The sequence below is a fragment of the Lissotriton vulgaris genome, chromosome 7, assembly GCF_964263255.1.
Source record: "Lissotriton vulgaris chromosome 7, aLisVul1.2, whole genome shotgun sequence".
In the NCBI taxonomy this organism is placed as follows: Eukaryota; Metazoa; Chordata; class Amphibia; order Caudata; family Salamandridae; genus Lissotriton; species Lissotriton vulgaris.
The window spans coordinates 1,523,300,420-1,523,315,880 of NC_141695.1; the positions used below are offsets into that span (position 1 = coordinate 1,523,300,420).

The window sequence follows — 15,461 nt, forward strand, 5'->3', positions numbered from 1 at the left end:
GTACATACCAAACTCGAGCATGCACACATCACACATCAGGAACTACCAGGGACACAGACATTCCCCATGCATTCCTATGGGAGGGCAGGCCAACCTTACTCCACGCACTCAGAGTGTGCACATACTTTCAACTGGGACACAGTGAAAGTGCGCAGAAACCAAAAATCACTACCACCAATTCACATTCATAAAGCAAAAAGTTTAGGGGTGAACCTGCCAGAAGGGCCAAGTCCAACATTCGACACGTAGAAGATAGTATTGCGATCGAAAACAATACCGACACGGGTAGAATGAATGGCAAACCGAAGGGATCCCAATTGACAGTTTTGAATCGGAGCACAGCAATACAAGTCCTAACTTGATGGCGAAAAAAAAAAACTATCTAACAATGGGGCCGATGCCCATGTGCACTATCACCAAAACGAGGAGTCACCCTACATCGTGACTGGAAAAGACTTCTGCGAAAAGAAACAACTTGCAAACATCTGGGGGGGGGGGAATGGCTAAGTATCTATCATGGCGGAAGTGTTCTGAGCGAGTTCCGTAGCCAGAGCTCAGGAATCCTGCTTTAGACCGCCATTTCGCCTTCTATGCGGGCTTCTGTAACGGCGGAACGGAGAGGGACAGGAACGCTGACTTCCACTACTCCCAAAATCGTGCAGGCGCACGGAGGAGACAGATCTGGGTACCGGATTGTGAGGCGGCCACTTCCTCAGAAAGGTGGTACGGACGGCCCATGACAGACTGCACTGACGACCGTGCCCCATCCGACCGACTGTAAACATGGAGATCGGCAGTGCCTTGGGAGCGATCAACGGTCTGGAGTGCAGTGGACTGACCCACCCCCCTCTCTTGCCCCACCGGGATATCTGCCCTTGGATCCCGCGGGCTGCGGCTCATGCCTGCTGACACAGAAGGCCGTAGCTGCGTAGCTACGCAACAGTGGGGGCCAGGGCCTCTGTGTATGCTACTGCGTCGCACCCTTGCCCCCCCCCCACGCCCTCCTGGAGTCCAGTCACCCAAATGTTATTGAGCCGCGACCTTCCTTCAGAGTTCTCCACTTGGTCTTCTAAGGCAGCCACACGCCCCAGTAGTGCCTGCAGTAATGTCATGTTTCCTTGGGTGACTGGTTGCAGCTCCTCTAGTTGTAATTTAGTATTGCATTTGTCTGCTAGCTTGCGCTGACCTGAGCGCAGTAGGTTCTAGTCCATAGTAATCTTGTCCATTATTCTTTCAAGTGATTTCCTCTGATTTTTTTTTCTAAGGCTGTGCCAATTTTCTCCACTGCTGACAGGACACTGTTTAATTTGCTGGTTAGTGCCATTTCAGTACGAGTTGAGAGTCTGTGCAATAACCCCCCCCAAACCATACCCCTTCCCCCCCCCCGCCCCCCCCCCCCCCCTCCACCCTCCCCACCCCTGGATGTTCCACTGCTTCCGGAGCTGGCCGTGCCGGATGTGGTCTTTGAGCACAAATGTCCCATAACTATTTGTTGGGCTGTGGGCATCTGCTAATCTACTGGCTCCCTTTTGGGTTGTATCCTGAAGTCGGTTAGGAGTGGCAAGGGTGGTCTTCCAGGTAATTAGCGGCCTGCTGTGTCAGGGTGCGTTGTTTAGGTGAGTCCCTGTCCCAGTGGGGTCATACTTTAAGTCCTTGGGTGTTGCGTACGTCCGCAGGCTCCCCCAGGGCACGCATCCCCCACCTTATCTTCCTCTGTCTCTGTCAGACCCCAGGTGGAGATTATTTCCTAAAGCCTCTTCAGTATCGGTTTGTTAGCTTTGCATAAGTAAGGGCTGGGGGATGGTGCAAATCAAGAGTACCAGAAGGAGATGGGGAGACAGATGCACAGGATTGCATTAATAACAGTACCTTATATCTCATATCCCACACCATCCAATCTTTTGTCCCCTTCCCCGCCGCCTTGGCTTGTGGTTCGCTCCCTTATTCTCCTCACGCCCACAACTTAAGGTTGCAGGAATTTCAGGCCTGCAGTGTTCAGGAGACATGGAAGGTTAATGTGCAGTTATCAGTTCAGGCCCTGATGAAGCCTATAGGTACAGTCCGGAGAGGACGCCCTTTTGTTGTCCCATTGAACATATGGGTCTACCTCTCTGCTACTGTTCCCGCTTTTCTCCTCATGTCCTGTCCATGAACACCCCCAGAGTAGCGGGCAACCACACCCTTGGCCTCCTCCGGGCCCACAGAGGATAGGTAGCTGCACCCCTCCCCGCTGCTCTAGCCAGTATGGCCTAGGACCGATCCGGCCTCCGAGCCACTGTCGGTTATCTCACTAATCGGAAGGGGGTCCCAGACAGACCAGCCGGATTCTCCCAGTCACAGAGGCAGGTGCAGTCTCCTCCCCCGTAGGAAGCTGGCTTTGTATATACTATACCAAAATGAAGTATAGTGTGTACAGAGTCCAGTCGAACCCCAAAGGCACTATTTGTGTTAGTGTGGGCGAGCAGTAAGGCTTTATCAGAGGGTAGTGTTAAGCATTTATTGTATACACTCTGGCACAAAATGATATCACAAACTCAAAGACTGAACTCAAGCCAATTTGTTGTAGTTGTTTGATTTAAAGGTAAGTCAATCATCAAAATTACTTTTCAGTTACTTTGTAGATTACACGTTACTTCGTAAATTACTTTTGCTAATCAGTGTGATATGCCTAAATATCACACTGGGACATTTCCTAGACAAAATCTAAGTAATTCAGTTTTGGTACATTTGCAGTTTGTCAAGGTTTCATACAAACCAACTCCACAGAATTTTCAAAGAAAAGCTGCTAATGCAATCCTATGGGAGGAAATAAAGTTATTGGTTAACAGGTAAGTGCTTCGGTTTTGGAGTTGGGATTCTGGGGTCAGAACCAGGGTTCCCCCAGGGTTGAGGATTCACTCTCAAAGCACACTCAGCGGCACTAGGGCGGGTGGGTGCAGAGTGCTGAGGCCCATTGTTATCCAATGGGGGATAGGGGGCCTCCGGTTGGTTGCTGCTCACGAGCTGGCCACAATGTTTTGGGAGCAACGCTCCTGATGTTACCCTAAGGGCAAAGGGGGATCAGAGTTAGCACCCAAAGTGCAGCCGCAGTGGCAAAGGGAAGGCTGGGTACAGGGTGTCGTTTTGGCATTGAGTGCCCTGTTTTAAATGGCAGTTGCCAGTTTTCGATTTTGGCTGCAGGCTCGGTCCAGGAAGACTTCCAGGAGGAACCAACAACTGGGCAGGTAAGTTGGAGGGCTCGGGACGTGGGTGCACCTCAGGTTCTCTTCTCCAGAGCACGGGGCAGCTGGATGCATGGGTGTCTTTTAAGGTCAGATTTCACCTTACTGGGCCACTCGCTGTTGGGGGGGGCGCTCTGTGCAGAGGCTGCAGGCGATGTCGGCGGGTCCGGGTGGGGTCAACCCATTGTGGATTTGGACTCTGGAATGCTGGAGGACCTCGTTGGTACCGGTGGGCCACCCGGATTCAGGACGTAGGCGTCGGGTGCAGTGGTGGTTCCAGGCATTGGGTTCCTTTGTCCTCCACAGGCTCACAGTCGGTCTTGGGAGTTTCTTTTGAACAGAGCTGCTGTTCACAAGAGATGCGGTCTTTGTAGGAGGAGGTCAGTCCTCCCAGGGATTCTCGAGGTCGCTGGCTGCAGGACAAGGAGATTTTTGGCAAAGGATCTCTGGATACCGCAGACGGGTCAAGTCAGTTCTTCTCTGCAGTCTCCTCTGCTGGTCCTTCTTTGTAGGTTGCGGAAATCTGTCTTCTCGGTTCATTGTCTAAGTGGAAAAATCTGGAAAGTCCATTTGCATTTGCATGGTCAGTCCCAGGTCTATGTTCCACTGTAAAGTCCAATCCCTGTCCCTTTACGGACATGGCCCACCTGAAAAGTTTGGGGGGGGTTTTATCCTTTCATCTGCATTAGCCATCTGAGAGTTCTGTGGTCAGTTTAAACTTGGAAGTGACTACCAAACCAGTATGGTCTAAGCTTCTTCAGGGACCAGACCACACCAAAGGCCTCTCTCTCAATGGCACTCCAACGCTGCTCTCTGGGAAGTAGCCTTATGCTTATGAAAGCAACGGGTTGGTCTTGTCCATCATCATTGGTCTAGGATAGGACTGCTCCTATCCCCAGCTCAGATGCATCAGTCTGCACTATAAACTGCTTGGAGTAATCTGGAGCCTTAAGAAAATATGATGATGACATTGCCTCTTTTAGGGTTTCAAAAGCCATGTGGCAGCCAACTGCCCAGTTCACTTTATTCGGCATCTTGCTAGAGGTGTGTTCTTCAATGGGAGTCGCATTGGACCCAAATGAATGAAGTCACTTATAAAGCACAGCTATCACTCCGAGGAGCATCTTGGCGCTAAGTGGAGGGTAGGCGGAGTGCAGAGGAGAGTGGCCTCTAATAGCGCCATTAACAGATGAGAGACAGGGCCAGGCTATCTGGGACTGCGGAGATCAAGGGTTTTAAACCTTTTCTTAAACACCGCTTCTAACTGCGTGAGTCTCAGTTGGGTGGGCAGGTAGTTCCACGCTTTTGCTCCAAAGATCGCCATTGACTTTCCTCCTCTGGACGTCAGGCGGAACCGAGGAGGTGCTAGCAGATTTTCCGTGGAGGATCTCAAGGGACGTTGCGTCACATAGGGTTTAATTCTCATCCTGAGATATTTGGGTCTAGTTTGCTTTACCATTCTAAAGGTTATTACAAGGATCTAAAAAAGTATCCTTTGGTGTATAGGCAGCCAATGGAGGGTATCGAGGGCCTCCGAGGTGGAGGACCCCCTTGGTAGTTTCAGTACCAACCGGACTGCTGCAGCATTTTGAACAATCTGCAGCTTTTTCAGAGTAGTCTTCTTTATTCCTGCGTAAAGACTGTTACAGTAGTGTAGGCGCAACAAGATTAATGCCACTGCCACGGTCTTGCAAGGTGTAGCTGGAAGGAGATCAAAGAATTTTTAAAGAGTTTTTATCCAATGGAAGCATGAGCCTGACACAGACCGTGTCTGCTGATGAAAGGACAGAGGTGTCAAATCGAATATCCTTTCACAAACCTACCCAGTCAAGCCAAGGAATGCCTGACTTGGGTCTGGGTTGTTGGAGCTTCCCAATCCAAAATGGTCTGGACTTTTGGTTGAAGGGGTTGGATGTAGCTTCCACCTACATGGTGGCCCAAGTAAACATCAGTTCCCTGCCCTATCTGGCACTTGGATGCCTTATTAGTTAGGCCTGCAGTTTTCAGAGTCTGCAAAACCTTCCCCAGGTGGACTAGGTGATCCTGCCAGGAAGAGCTAAACACAGCAATATCATCAAGATAAGCCACACTAAACCTTCCCAAACCAGTAAGAACTTGATTCACCGACCTTTGGAAGGTGGCAAGGGCATTGTTTAAACCAAAGGACATCACAGTAAACTACAAGTGCTCATCAAGTGCTGAGAATGCGGTCTTTTCTTTTGCTACAGGAGCTATGCCAATCTGCCAGTACCCTACAGTCAAGTCAAAGGTACTCAAGTATTTGTCAGGGACTCTCAGAAGGCTCAATGACCCCCAACTTCAGCATCTTGCTGACTTCAGCTTGATGCTTTCCTTGACTTGGTCAGACTGGTGATAGATTTTTGTTTTGACCGGCAAGCTGTCTCCAGTGTTCACATCATGGGTACACCAGTGTGTCCGACCAGGGGTCAAGTGAAAGAGCTGTATAAACTGTCTCAGAACCTGTCTGCAATCAGCTTCCTACTGGGCAGAGGGTGTCTGAAGAGACAACTCCAACCACTGACCCATCTTGGGGGCTGTAAGAGAGGAGGTTGGGGAGAGGCTTCCTCTGTCTCCTGATCCTCATCAGCAAGGTTACACCAACCCTGTTAGAATAGAGTTTAAGGCGATTCACATGTACAACCCTTCTGGGGGACCTGCTAGTGCCCAAGTCTAATAAGTAGGTGACTTCAATCTTTTTCTCCAGGATAGGATAAGGGCCCCTCCATTTGTCCTGGAGGGTGCTTAGTACCACTGGCTCCAAAACCCATACCCGTTACCCTGGTTGGAATTTTAACAGTGCAGGTTTTTGGTCATATCAGAGCTTCTGGCGCTCCTGGCTAGCCTCAAGGTGCTTAGATGCTTTCTGCATGTACTCTGCCATCCTGGAACGAAGGCCTAGTACATAGTCCACCACATCTTGCTTTGGTACATGATGGGGCCTTTCCAATCCTTCCCTTGCAGGGGGACCAAACATAAGCTCAAAGGGTGAAAACCCTACTCCCTTCTGAGGCACCTCTCTGTAGGCAAAAAGCAGGCAGGGTAAAAGAACATCTCATCTCCTTTTGAGTGTTTCAGGGAGTCCCACTATCAAGCCTTTCAATATCTTTTCAAACCTTTCAACACTCTATTGGTTTGTGGGTGATAAGGTGTTGTGAACTTGTAGATCACTCCACATGTGTTTAAAGTATGAATACATGTAGTTGGTACCTCAGTCTGATACTACCTACTTAGGAAACCCTACCCTGGTGAAGATACCAATGAGGTCCTTGGCTACCACATGTGATTTGTCTTCAGGATACCTAGTAGCATGACCCACTACTGCTACTATTAATATGTTCCTGAGGCTGTGGGAGGATCAAATGGACCCACTATATCCACTCCTACCCTTTTAAAGGGAACCCCAACCACTGGTAGAGGGATTAAGGGTGACTGTGAGTGCCCTCCTGTCTTGCCACTGGTGAGACATGAGACACAGGAGCTTAAACCCTCTTTCTGGGACATCAGGGGCAAATCAAAGTGGGGGACCAATCTTTCCCCAAGTTATGGTCTGGCCCAGATGCCCAGCTATGGGGATGTCATGGGCTAAAGTGAGTAGGAACCAACTATACACCTGGGGCACAACCACTCTCCTAGTGGCTCCAGGAGTGGGATCTCTGGCCTCAGTGTACAAGAGTCCTTCCTCCCAATAGACCTTGTGGAAGCTACAGACATCTCCCTGCTCTTGTGCAGCAGCTTGCTGCCCAAGGCCTTCAAGAGTAGGGCAGACCTGCTGCCGAAGGCACAGCTGTTCCCTAGACGGTCCTCCTGGTAGGGAAGCATTCCTTTCAGGCTCCGCATCCCTGGCCCTTAATCCAGTATGAATCCTGTCTAGCTGCGAATTCAATTGACCATCCCACCTGCCAGGAGGTACCCCGATCCCCTGGGATCCTTCCCAGCTGCAGTGTGTGAGGGACGGTGCGCTAATACACCGTGCAAGTCAGAGAATTACCGGCTGGGGCCTACACCGAACTGAGAGCTGTTGTGTGGCAGGCTAGCAGGCAACGTGGGCCAGATCCTGGTGTGCAACAAGATGGACGGTGGGATATGAAGCAGTGCTGTCGGCATGCAAGAAGGCTGCTGTGGTGCTGCAGGCCTGTGTGATCGCATCGGCCATGGAGATCCTAGTGGCCGGGTGGAGGTGGCGCCTTACCGTCGTGGTCCGCGCAATGGCCCAGAAATTTTAACCAAATGTAGCCATGCATGTCTACGCAACAGTACTCCCGTATTTATTGCTCTAGAAGCTGTGTCTGCAGTGTCTAATGCACAGCGGATTGAGTTATTTGTAATAACCTTGTCTTCTTGAATTAAGTCAGCAGCCCTGGTCTTATATTGCTCTGACAAATGTTGCATGAGTGATTCTAACATCATAATGAGCTCGATCATATCTCGCTAACAAAGCTTGAGTGTTAGCAATTCTCCACACAATGGCTGCTTGTGAGATGGTGCGTTTCCCTGAAGCATCTAAAAGCTTGGCCTCTTTATCAGGGGGTGGAGCATCCCCTGTTGTCTGCGAGTTAGCTCTTTTCCTCGCAATTGATACTACTGAGTCCAATGGCAGCTGACCTTTGATGTATGCTGGGTCAGTTGGAACCACTTTATACTTTTTTCCAGTCTGGGGTTAATCCCCTGGCTCTGACGGGGTCTTTGAATATCTCTGGTGCATGTCTCACCACTCCACTAAGTATTTGTAATGTTGTTGTGGTTTTATGTGACGACAGTAGTGTATCCATGAGGAAGTCCTCTTCCACTGGATCTGTGTGTAAGTCTACTCCATGAAAAGTGGCTGCTCTATGAATGAGCTGTGTAAACCCAATAGTGTCATCTGGGGAAGATGGTCTAGAAGGGTATGCGTCATCTTGTGGCAGATCTGGTGCATCTGGCGCATTATAATCCTCACAGGTATGATCATCGGATGGCCCAGGAATATTGTCTGGGTCATCTGTGTTGTCTATATGATACTCACTTTCTACCCCCTGTGAATAATCGTCATTATCATCATCCTGCGGTATAAGGATATGTGTGCTGGATGGTGAGTGTACAGGAGAAATATCTGTTAGTATCGCTATCAATGGTGATGGAATTCTTATGGGGGAAGTTTGAGCAGGAACTGGAGGTGGTTTGGGATAGTCCATTTTCCTCTGGAAAAGCTCTTCTGCTGAAAAATCATTCTACGGCGCCGATTTATCCTGTTTGGGACCGAAATGCTCAGGTTTTACAGTGTCTATTGTCTTAGGAGCGGATTTTGGCTTTGGTTCCGAAGACTTGGCATCATGTTTCTTTCTCGGATCTGCACTTTTTGGATCCAGAATTTTTGTTCCCGAAGTGCATTTGGAATTGTCGACCTTCGGAGTCGAAGTGTGTTTTGGTGCCGAAGCAGGCTTCGGTTCGGTAGACTTGGGAACGTCTTTCGGTGCTGAGCTTGTTTTCGGCTCGACCGGTTTCGGTACCGATGGCTGCTTCGGTGCTGGGGTTAATTTTGGTTTGAGGACCTTTTGCTTGTCGGGACCAACAGACTGACTCGAGACCGAGTCGACTGGAGGCTTTTTTATATTCTTCGTTGCCGAGCCAGAAGGCAGGGTGTCGGAAGGATTTGGTCAGTGTGCACCTGGACCCAGAGGTGGAGGCGGAACCGAAGCATGTCATGGTATGGGGGGGTGAACAGGGTTGACGCTTGTACGCACGACCTGTTGACCAGCTGGAAGAAGATAGTCGTCTTCTGATTGATCCTCTGCTCCGGAAGCTGAATCCTCTGCTTCAGAAATTATGTTGTCCTGCTGCTGTTCTTTGGACTCTACCTCGATCGGAGCCTTGTCTATGATGAGGTCTGGTGTCGATGAAGATGACTGCGCCATGACTCTGAGCTCGAGGGTCCCCGATGGTCTTCTTGGACCAGAGCGAAGCGCAGGCCTCACAGTCTCGACTCTCGTGCTCTGGAGTCAAGCACAGATTGCAAACCTCATGAAGATCAGTGTGAGGGAATTTGTGTCCACACTGAGGGCACTTCTTAAAGGGTTTTCTTTCCATGAGCCAAAGGCCCAATGACACAGTTGGGCCCAACAGCCCCGAAGAACCCTGGAATCGAGAAGCGCAGGCCTTTCTTCGACGCGGGTAAGCGGAATTACTGTTGAAGATGATACCGATGGTATGATGAAGGACTGGAAGTCGAGAAGAGATCGGGACCGAACGATAATCACATCCGAGCCCGATGGCGGAAAAAAACAATCTGAAGATGGAGTCGATGCCCATGCGCACTACGATCTACAGGAGGAGTCATCCAACAGACAAAGACTCTTCCAAGACAACAACAAAGTGTAATCATCCGGGCCCACCTCCAGATGGTGATCTATGCAATAGTGTGTGGTCTGCAGCCCATATGCCTCGAACAATATGTTGTAAGGCCCGAGGAATATCTAGATGAGTTGTTCCATTCACATAGTGTGGGGTTCTGCTGTAGATGACGCCACAAAAATAGCTTGACACATTTGTTCATGACACTAGGAATATATGGCAGTAACCCGGCATGCATGCTGTATAATTAATTTATCTTTACCTAGGACTACTGCAGCTGGACATGTTTGGCTGTATTATATATAGAGACTGCACCACTGCATTATGCCTGCACTTTAAACGGTTAGTCATGCAAACTTTGTCAATGTTACTCCAAAAGCCATCCTTAGTATCATAGTGCAAAATATTCACAGTAATAAAATGAGTGAGCAAAATAAGAACAGTAAACAACATACCAGGGACAGTTGGAGCAGCCAAAATGGTATCATTAACCTGAAGTAGAAATAACAACAGAGCTTCCCAAGTCTCCCTCGCCATGATGGATGATTCACGAGCCAGTTTCTGGACAGCTCTTAAAACCTGCATGCACAGCCTGATTTGACTTGGACCTTGATCCAGCCTGTAAAACAAGATTTATAAAGTTTATCTTAATGGAAATCTTTTCTTCAACAAGGTAAAGCTCTGCGGGCAGTACATCCATGGGTAGAATTGACTTAATTGGTGGTTCAGTGTATCACATGGCCCACATGTAGGATTTGCATCCACTTGTCTCCCATCCCTCCTTCCCACATCTCCTTAGACAAGTGTGTCGCCCAAGTCAACAAAAAAGAACTCCAAAGTTCCCTGCCTCTTTCATTTGTCGCTCAAATCCCACCCTCTTCCTGTCCTCCCTTACCTTCCCCAGTGCCTCTGCAAGGGAGAGGCAATTAGGCTAAGAGCAGCTACTGTTGCCAAATGCTAATTATGCTTGCGGCAGTAAGGAAGGAGACAGTACTTGAAGAACCAACACACTGAAGGAGTTGGAGTGAGTAAATGTGAAATCAATGGTAGAGGCACACATCGCAAGAACAAGAATAACGCCTGTTTAGCACTGGTAGGGCCAGAAAGGGCCCTCAGGAAGAAGAACAAGTTACTTATCTTAGGTAATGCCTTATCTGGTGGAGACTCCTCTGGCCGCAGATTCCTTAATTTAGAATATTACCCAGGGGTCAGACTGGATCTGGAAACATTTGGTGAATAGTCCCCCTGCACGTTGGGAGGTGGTATTATTCGGTGCCTATATAGGTGCCACACCTGTGCACTGACATCAGTTTCTTTTTGCAAGTTTCCAGGCCAGAAGTGCAGAGCCACGACGAACTTGGACCACTGGTGCATTAAGCTAGGGCCCTTAAAAGGGGAACAACTTTTTACTCGAAAATCTGTTCGCAAAGCAAGAAGGATGGGTGGGTCGGGAAGCAATTTGTGGCTAGAGTCTCTACCAAAGAAGGTGTTACTAAAGGTAAGTAACTTATTCATCTGATAAAGACTTCAAGTCGCATATTCCTTACATTATAATAGACAGGGCTTGAAAAATCCACTCGCCCATCCACTATGGCGAGCCAGATTTAATCAGGACAAGCTATTTTTAGGGCCTACTCGCCCTTTCTGATGATCTGAAAATCCTCTAACTTCAGTCACAGAGGGCAAAGGTTTTCAGAGACAGAGGTTAAAAGTCAGTTTGTCTTCCTACATTTACTTTTTAGGTCTCGCTGAGCCAGCGCATGCACTGCTCAGGGAGACATTTAGTGTGTGGGTTTTCAAAGTGCTACCACACAGCTTTTGGCTGGCGCAGAGCATGCGATTACGCACACAGGCGCCATATGGCTTTCCTCTCTCGTCATGGTGCACGCACACGACTCGCCAACCTGCATGTATTTTAAAATTCGCTTTTTGTGCGCGCACGTGCAACTCCCGCTTCTACCCCTCCCCCACCACATATCGCGTCTCGCAGCCAATGCTTGTTCTTGTTTGTACCCTTTATGCGCCACAGTACTCGTCCCTGACGTTCCATAACGTCGCCTCACGTCATGTAGGTGCTGGTACAAGGAAAGGTTAATGCATACAACACACACTTAGTGCTAATCACGTTGTAGGCTTTTTTTTTTTTTAAATAGATTTTTATTGCAGATACACAAGCAGCCAATGGTGCAGTCAGTCTGTAGTGACATTAAGGTCTCACAGTTGGGGTTACTTGGTGTCAGGAAGGGATACACAGCCATTTAGCCCACATCCCTGGGGTTGGGCGGCGAGTACGAGTAGTGTAGTATATCTATTAGAGATTACCCCCTGTGAACTTACACAGGCAATCCAAGTTTCTGCATTTTTGATTTTAGAACGTAACCTAAGCCCTCCCCCCACCCCTCTACCCCCCAGTGGGTAAAGAAAACACAAGTCAAGCTCGTACAAGGTGTACACATAAGAAATAGAAAGATGTTTCAGTCACTTCTTCTTGCTCCTCCTTCTACCCCCGAACCCTCCGGGAAAATCAAGTATTCTAGGTCAGCCGTATCGTGTGGGGCCCGGCTCCTTATGGGATCAGCATTATTAGTCGTGATCACAAGTATAAATCCCTTCAGTCCCAGGGTTACGTCCCATTGTCCCTCCTGATAAGGACCTTCCTACAGCCCCCCGTCCAGCCCATGGTAGTGCCTCCACTTTGACCACACTCTATGGAACTTCTTCGGGCAGCCCCTCGCCTTATACGTGACCCTTTCCGCTGCCATATATAAGTCTAGGCCCCTTCTCCACTCCTCCAGGTCTGGGGGATCCGGTGCTCCCCAGTGTTTAGCTATATCACGTTTGGCGACCACCAATGCAAGGACTAGGAAAGCAAGTAGTGGGCGATTCAGGTCCACCTCGTTCGTCATTCCAAGCAGTGCCAACTTGGGGTATCGAGGCCTCGAGGACCTCCTCCAATTCCCTAAAAATCTGGGTCCAGTATCTCTGTATTATTTCACAGGACCATACCGTGTGGAAAAAGTCTCCCTCCCCCTGGAGGCATCGTAGGCATTGTGGCTCATCTATCTTCCCCATCCTGCATAGACGCACTCTATCAAAGTATGTTCTATGGAGAAAGTTAAATTGAATAAGTCGTAGTCTAGCTTTTATTGCCACCTCCCGGGGATGCATCAGTACTATCTCCCAATCTAGGTCCTCCATCACCCCTACCTCTGCTTCCCAGGTGTGTCTAAGTTTGGTTAGGTCGCCCAACATATGGTTAGTTAATGTTTTGTATGTTAAGGATACTGCCTGTCCCACCACCTGTTCCTGTAGGAGCCTCCCTTCCAGTGGTGCGTATTCAGGAATGTCAGTAAGCGTAATGTTTTGGGCTATCCACGCATACCGTAATTGTGCGTATTTAAAATGTTGCGTTTTATTGAGTCCGAACTCTGACTGGAGGGCTTGAAACTATTTCAACTCCCCTTTGGCTATGACGTCTCCTATGGTGGATATGCCTATGTCGTCCCATCTCTGGAATCCGCGTAGTTTGTGTAACTCAGTCAACCATTGGCAGTGCCACAACGGTGTTTGCCGTGTGGGCTTCTTTTCCCAGCCCATGCGACGTGTGGCTCTCGCCCATGCCCTGAGCATTATAGATGTGGCCGGGAGGAGGGGTGCCCTACAGACGTTCCCGTAGAGATACCTTAAAATGTTAGTGGGCGCCAGCTTCATTCTTTCCAACGAGTACTTTGGGTGATCTGCCAGTGCATGGAGCCAGTCATTGATTGGAGTCAGATGCTCTGCCCAGTAATAGGCCTCCAAGTTTGGGAGTGAGATTCCTCCACTATATTGGTGCCTCTGAAGCGTGGACAGGGCCACCCTGGCTTGCTTCCCCAGCCAAAGGAAGGATCGCAGATCCCCATGGATCCTGTTGAAGACCGCCGCTGGTATGGGGTAGTATTCATTTTGCAGGGCGTATAGGAATTTCGGCAGTATAATCATTTTGTACATGGCCGCCCTGCCCAGTAGTGTCAGTGGGAGCTGTCTCCAGCGGTCCATATCTGTCACTGCATTAGAGATTATCCGTTCCAAATTTCTTTGGACCGAGAGATTCGCATCCGCCGTTATAGAAATCCCAAGGTATTGGAAGCCCTCAGTTGTTGTCGTTAGGTCCTCCGGTAGTCTCCCCCACTGGTTGCGTCCCCCCGGATCATAGAGAATTGATTTGTGCCAATTGATTTTGTGGCCTGCCATCCCTCTGTATCGTTCTAGTTCTCTGAAGAGCTCCGGTACCATGATTTCTGGTTTGGTGATGTAAAGCAGGACATTGTCCGCATAAAGTGAGATCTTCTCCATGTGTAGTGCCGTATCTCCACTAGTGAAGCCATAAATGTCTTCATTTTGTCGGATTCTGGCCGCGAGCATCTCTATGGCGAGCGTAAAGAGGAGAGGGGACAGGGGGCAGCCCTATCTAGTGCCTCTCTGGATTTGGAACTCACGGGAGAGCCTCCCGTTTACCCTCACTCTAGCCCTAGGGTCAGTATAGAGTAATCGCACCCATTTAATAAACTTAGGCCCGAAACCAAACCTGTGGAGCGCTGCAAATAAGAAGGGCCAGTGGACCGCGTCGAACGCCTTCTCGGCATCCAAGGAGAGGATCCAGTGTGGATCCTCTCTCCCCGCCACCTCTTGGAGCCAGTTGTGGGCTCTCCTGAGATTGAATTTCGTAGCCCTGTCAGGCAAGAAGCCCGATTGGTCGAGATGCACAAGGTCTGTTATGACCGTCCTCAAGCGGGTTGCCAAGATGGTTGCCAGCAATTTCACCTCCGTATTGAGTAGGGAGATCGGCCTATAGGAGGCACAGTTCTCCCTTGGCTTTCCCTCCTTATAAATTGGAACGATCGTGGCCATTGCGAGATCTGGTGGTAGTTTACCTTCCTCACAAGCACCAGCGAAAAGGCCCTTAAGATGGCGGGTCAGTAGGTCCGTCGTGCGTTTAAAAAGCTCTGGTGGGAAACCGTTCGGACCAGGGGTTTTGCCCGGCCGAAGCCTGGCAATCGCCGCCGTGATGTCGTCCGACGTTATGTCTGCCTCCAGAGCCTCCAGAGCCTCAGGGGGTATGGTCGGTAGGTTGGTATTCTCCAAGTATTGGAGGGCCGTTTCGGGGGTAGCTAGGTCCTGAGCTGCATAGAAATCCTCATAATGGGTGGCAAACGCCTCTGCTATCTCCGCGTCCGTGTTAACCATCGTTCCTTCAGTCGTAGCGATGCTATCTATCCATCGCACCGCTCGTTCCCTTTTGCCGAGTCATGCCAAAAGTTTCCCTGACTTGTCTCCTACGTCGTACAGTCTATGGAGGGTGGCTAAGGATTGGGTCCTGGCCTCGTTAGTTACTAATTCCCTGTATTGTTTCTGGGCATCAAGTAACCGTCTCAGGGAGTCGTTAGTCTTGTGGGTTATATAGTCTTTCTCCCATCTCAGAACAGCCGTTTCCAGGGCCGCTACCTTTGCCTGAAGTTTCCGTCTTTCCTCCCTTAATCTGGACCTAAGTCTGTCTCGTAGGACCGGTTTTAGGGCTTCCCATGGTGTGACCTTCGAGTCCACCGAGCCTTCATTTTCTGCAATATATACTTTGATGTCTGCTCTCACACCGTTTAGTATTGCCGTGTTCTGGAGATCCAACGCCGCGAGGCGCCAGGACCCCGTGTCCTTACCACGGTCTTGGCCCACTCGCATATATAACGGTGAGTGGTCGGATATTCCTCTGGCCTTATAGTCCGCGACATCCCCCAAACTCAGATATTGTCGGGACATGAAAACATAGTCTAGGCGCGAGAACGTCTGGTGAGCCCCGGAATAGTATGTGTAGGTGTGAAGTGTCGGGTGGAGCCATCGCCATACGTCAGTCAAGCC

At 49.6% G+C, this 15,461-nt stretch overlaps 1 protein-coding gene across 2 annotated transcripts in view; it reads right to left on the minus strand.

Annotated features, from left to right (window-relative positions):
• RALGAPB (Ral GTPase activating protein non-catalytic subunit beta) overlaps nucleotides 1-15,461 on the minus strand; it is a 1,758,088-nt gene that overhangs the window by 1,651,664 nt on the left and 90,963 nt on the right. For both annotated transcript variants that reach the window (XM_086932393.1, XM_086932392.1), the window contains exon 4: nucleotides 10,025-10,188. In XM_086932393.1, coding sequence (XP_086788519.1) covers nucleotides 10,025-10,188 — 164 coding nt within the window. The remainder of the gene's footprint in view (nucleotides 1-10,024; nucleotides 10,189-15,461) is intronic.